Here is a 4649-nt window from a genome sequence, read left to right as displayed (position 1 = left end):
GAAGATTCAAAAGAAGGCAAACTTGGAGGGGGTGCCATAATTTTTAGGAGGAAAAGGAGGAAGGAAGGTAAAAAATAATGCTAATGGTCTTAAATATCTTCAGAGACAGCTTCCCCATTTTACGGAGGAAACTGCGGCTCAGGGACACTGAGAAACATGTCCAAAATAATACGATTAATAAGTGGTTGAACCAATCATCAAACTAAATTGGCCTGATTTCAAAGCCATACGGTAGGATGTAAAACAGCTAAGAGACTGGAAACTGCATCATATAATACATCTTTGAAAACCTTCTATTTGAGGTCTTCTCCAGTTCTGAAATTATGTGAAGTTTCCCTTATATAAATAGTGATGTGCATGGTGGAAAATTTGCGCTCATGTCAAAACACCTCCTAGAATCCTCTCAAACCTTAAAATGGAGCAGTTACTTATATGCAACACTCGTATGATGTTTCAATGTCATGGCTGTCATCATTAAGGTCATATGGGCAACTGAGGTGTGACAGGGATTTCTTGGGTAATAATATACATTGAGTGCATAGATCTTCATGGACTTACATACCGTACAAGTTTAATTGTGAGTCGGTGCTTTCCATACAGTGTTAAATTTATGAAAGTATGTGAGTTTCAGCTGGAAGAAAATCCCCAACTCCGCTAACCCCACCTTAATGCATTCATGAAACACCAAGGAGTCCGATGCCATCACTGCCACCACCTCCCAGGTGCATTTAGCTGAAACACTCAGCAGCTTTTTTTTTTTTCATTGACACCTTTGTACTTATCTGAACTCAATATCTTTAATCCTCTTCTCAGCAGCCTAAGGGATCAGTAAAATATGTCTACAACAATCTCTTTTCTGCTTGTCTCAATGTTGTCTAAATAATGAGGGATTATTTTATAGCACCATCAGAAGAAATTCATCCTGGAAGATAAGCTCATGAACTGTGCTCCTGGATCCAGTCCATTGGTTTATAGCAAGGTTTCAAGTATATTGAAGCAACTGCTTTTATTGGAAAAATGCAAATATTTTTTTAAACAACCATAATTTACCATTTATTTATATTTTTATTCATTCAAAAATATGTACGTAGTGTCTGCCGTAAGCACCAATCAAAGTGCTGAGAATCCAGGGGTGAGTGAGACGTATAGGCTCTTTGCCTGATGGTAGTATATTAAAAAGTTGTGCCTGATAAGCTGTAGCTGTTACTCTGAGTTTATTTTAGGAGGTTAAGTCAAGAAAAGACAAGATGTGAGGTGGTATATATTTTAACACAGATATTACATTTAGCAACTGTTTATTGTTATAACTTACATGTAAAATGGGGCCAGGTTAGATGCTCACAGCCTTTCCTTGGTGAAAACCAAAGAAGAAAGAGAGGCAATGAGGAGTGGAGGAGTATCTACTGTGGAGAGAAACACATCTGTGATCTTGATCAGATCTACCCCAGGACTGAAAGTACTATTCAATGAATTCCTACATTGAGCCACATCCTTTATTCCATGTCTTTCTTTCATCTTATTTCTCTGTTTTTCCACTTTCTATTTGTTTACAGGAAGATGATTTAAAACTAATGACCTCTCAGCTACCAGTCATTCACAGACTTTCAGAGCTAGAAGAGCCTGTAAGGCCCATCTAGTCTAGCACACTTCCCTGTACCGGAAACTCCCAGCTAGCGAGAGGCAGAGCTCAGACTAGCAGAAGAATCCCTAATCCAAGGCTCTTTTGCTCCCTCTGATTTGGAAGTAAGTCATGTAACCCCCTAAACTAGAGCAAACAGGAGAGCCACAGGAGCACTCAGCTCTAAAGGGGTCCTCCTAAGACTTTCTGAAGAGAAACCTTCCTGAGGCTTGGGAAAAGAAGCTTCTCCACCTAACATCACACAGGTTCTTCTGTCATGACAGGGTTCTTTTCCTTTCCTGTCAGTCAGGAAAGATCAATAGAATCAGAAGGAATGAAAAGAGCTTCTGACACTTTGAGATCTGGAAGGGACTTGTTGTGCTCTTTCTTAGGGTTCTAAAGGCAAAACTAAGTTGGGTCTGCCAAAATAGATGAACTTGCCTAAACCTACTTTATGGTTGAATCTCTATGGCTTGGGAGAATCTGTTGTAGGTGTAGAGTGTCTCTTACCTCTGACTCAGTCAAGATTGGACTTATTTTTCTGTAGCCCATTGAGTAGATTTGATAGTTTGTGAGAGGCACGGTGTCAGGCATCTCCAGAAGCAGCCAGTGGGCTGATTTTTCATGATGGCTTATATCCCAAAGTAAATAGCAAAGCAGGTGCAATAACTTGCTAAGAGTTTGGATTTATGCCAATTTGTCCATTATCTTTTATTCAGCGCTCTGTAACAAATCAGAGTCACGTGAGATTTGATGGCCCAAGTCTGTGAACATGAAATTTGTGAACCTTGTGAGTCACTCAGGGATGACATTTATGACATGGCTTTAGGAGTTAGAATTTCAGATGAGTGACAAAACTCAAGAAATATAGGAAAGGGAAACAAAGACTAGTGGGCAGAAGAGAAGGACAAAGGAGAGGAGAGGAAGGGAGTAGAGAGTAGAGAAACTATGAAGCATTGACACAGGTGCATGGTTTGACCCATAGGTACATGGTTTTCCTTATATTTCAACTGCCATATGCCATTTATAACTCTTAAACATCTGTGGACTCTTTAAAAAGAAGATTTGAAATTACTGAAAGACTGGATAAAGGAAAACATTGTGATTTCACTTAGCTTTTGTGTATCAAGTATTTTTATGATGAGAGATGTTAATTTGTGGTAGTTTAAAGGAGTTTCTAGAAATGTCATTGCTTAAAGTAAAAGTTGACTGTAAATTCTTTTTTTTAAACAGCTTTATTGAGGTATAATTGGTATATAAGCTGGACAATTTGATTAGTTTGGACATACACAAATACCTGTGATACCATCACCATAATCAAGGTAATGGACTGAACCAACATCTTCTGTCCCCCCTGCTTTTTCTTTCTTTTTTAGTTTTAGTTGTTTGCGTGTGTGTGTGTGTGTGTGTGTGTGTGTGTGTGTGTGTGTTAAGAACTCTTACATGAGATTTACCATCTTAACATATTTTGAAGTACACAATACCATATTATTAACCAGAGGTACTATGTTGCACAGCAAATCTCTAGAATTTATCCATCTACCATAACTGAAAGTTTATATCCATTGTGCAGTAACTCCCCACCTCCCCCATTCTGCTAACCACTACTGTATTTTCTGCTTCATGAGTTTGACTATTATAGATACCTATATAAGTGGAATAGACTCTTGAGAAGCTTCTAATACATTAAAAAGAACAGAGCACTCAATAGATAAACCCATGTTGAATAAACAAATGGATGGGTGGAATAGAATAAAACAGAGCAGAAAAGAATAAGCAGTTGAAACTTTTCCTTTCCTAATGCAGCAAATAACTCGGAAAGCAACCACAAATGTATAATTTTAAATATTTAAATAAATAAAAATGGAAATGAATTAATAACAGATGACTTTGAACCTTATTGTACTATTAGGAGCTGAAATTTACAGGAATCATTTTAAGAAGAGAAGAAACACTGACTCATCTTTCTAGAAAAAGGAATTTGAAGTGATAAAGCACCATGGATCTAACTTATATTCCTGAAGACTTATCCAGTTGTCCAAAATTTGGAAATAAATCTTGCCCTCCCATCAACCGTTCTTTGCATGTCCGAGTGATCATGTATTCTATTATGACTGCAGCCATGTTTATCACCATCTTTGGAAACTTGGTTATAATGATTTCCATATCACATTTCAAACAGCTTCACTCTCCCACAAATTTTCTGATTCTCTCCATGGCAACCACTGACTTTCTGCTGGGTTTCGTTATTATGCCATATAGCATGGTACGATCGGTGGAGAGCTGCTGGTATTTTGGGGATGGCTTTTGTAAATTCCATGCAAGCTTTGACATGATGCTAAGCCTAACCTCCATTTTCCATCTGTGTTCCATTGCTATTGATCGATTTTATGCCGTGTGTTACCCTTTACACTACTCAGCCACAATGACCACCTCCATGATAAAGCGACTATTGGCATTTTGCTGGTCAGCCCCTGCTCTTTTTTCATTCAGTTTAGTTCTATCTGAGGCCAACGTTGCTGGTATGCAGAGCTACGAGATTCTTGTTGCTTGTTTCCGTTTCTGTGCACTTACTTTCAACAAATTTTGGGGGACAATATTGTTCACTACATGTTTCTTTACTCCTGGCTCCGTCATGGTTGGAATTTATGGCAAAATCTTTATTGTTTCCAAACGACATGCTCGAGTTATCAGCAACATGCCTGAAAACACAAAGGGGGAAGTGAAAAAAAACTTATCTAAGAAAAAGGACAGGAAAGCAGCTAAGACACTGGGTATAGTAATGGGGGTGTTTCTAGCTTGCTGGCTGCCTTGTTTTCTTGCTGTTTTGATAGACCCATATTTAGACTATTCCACTCCCATAATAGTACTTGATCTTTTAGTGTGGCTTGGGTACTTCAACTCTACTTGCAACCCCCTCATTCATGGTTTTTTTTATCCATGGTTTCGGAAAGCTCTTAAGTATATAGTGTCAGGCAAAATATTTAGCTCTCACTCAGAAACTGCAAATCTGTTTCCTGAAGCACATTAA

At 38.3% G+C, this 4649-nt stretch overlaps 1 protein-coding gene across 1 annotated transcript; it reads left to right on the top strand.

Moving 5' to 3' along the window:
- Positions 1 to 3617: 3617 nt before the first annotated feature.
- Positions 3618 to 4649, top strand: LOC123797554 (trace amine-associated receptor 3). Its single transcript, XM_045805492.2, has one exon. The coding sequence runs from the start codon at positions 3618 to 3620 to the stop codon at positions 4647 to 4649; it is 1032 nt and encodes a 343-aa protein (XP_045661448.1).

Source organism: Ursus americanus, chromosome 11 (assembly GCF_024610735.1).
Source record: "Ursus americanus isolate L20-20 chromosome 11, mUrsAme1.1.p, whole genome shotgun sequence".
In the NCBI taxonomy this organism is placed as follows: domain Eukaryota; kingdom Metazoa; phylum Chordata; class Mammalia; order Carnivora; family Ursidae; genus Ursus; species Ursus americanus.
This window is presented reverse-complemented; position numbering and strand designations above follow the sequence as displayed.

What these genes read in the sequence shown, in the direction of transcription:
- LOC123797554 (XM_045805492.2), top strand. Translation starts at nt 3,618, where the DNA reads ATGGATCTAACTTATATTCCTGAAGACTTATCCAGTTGTCCAAAATTT.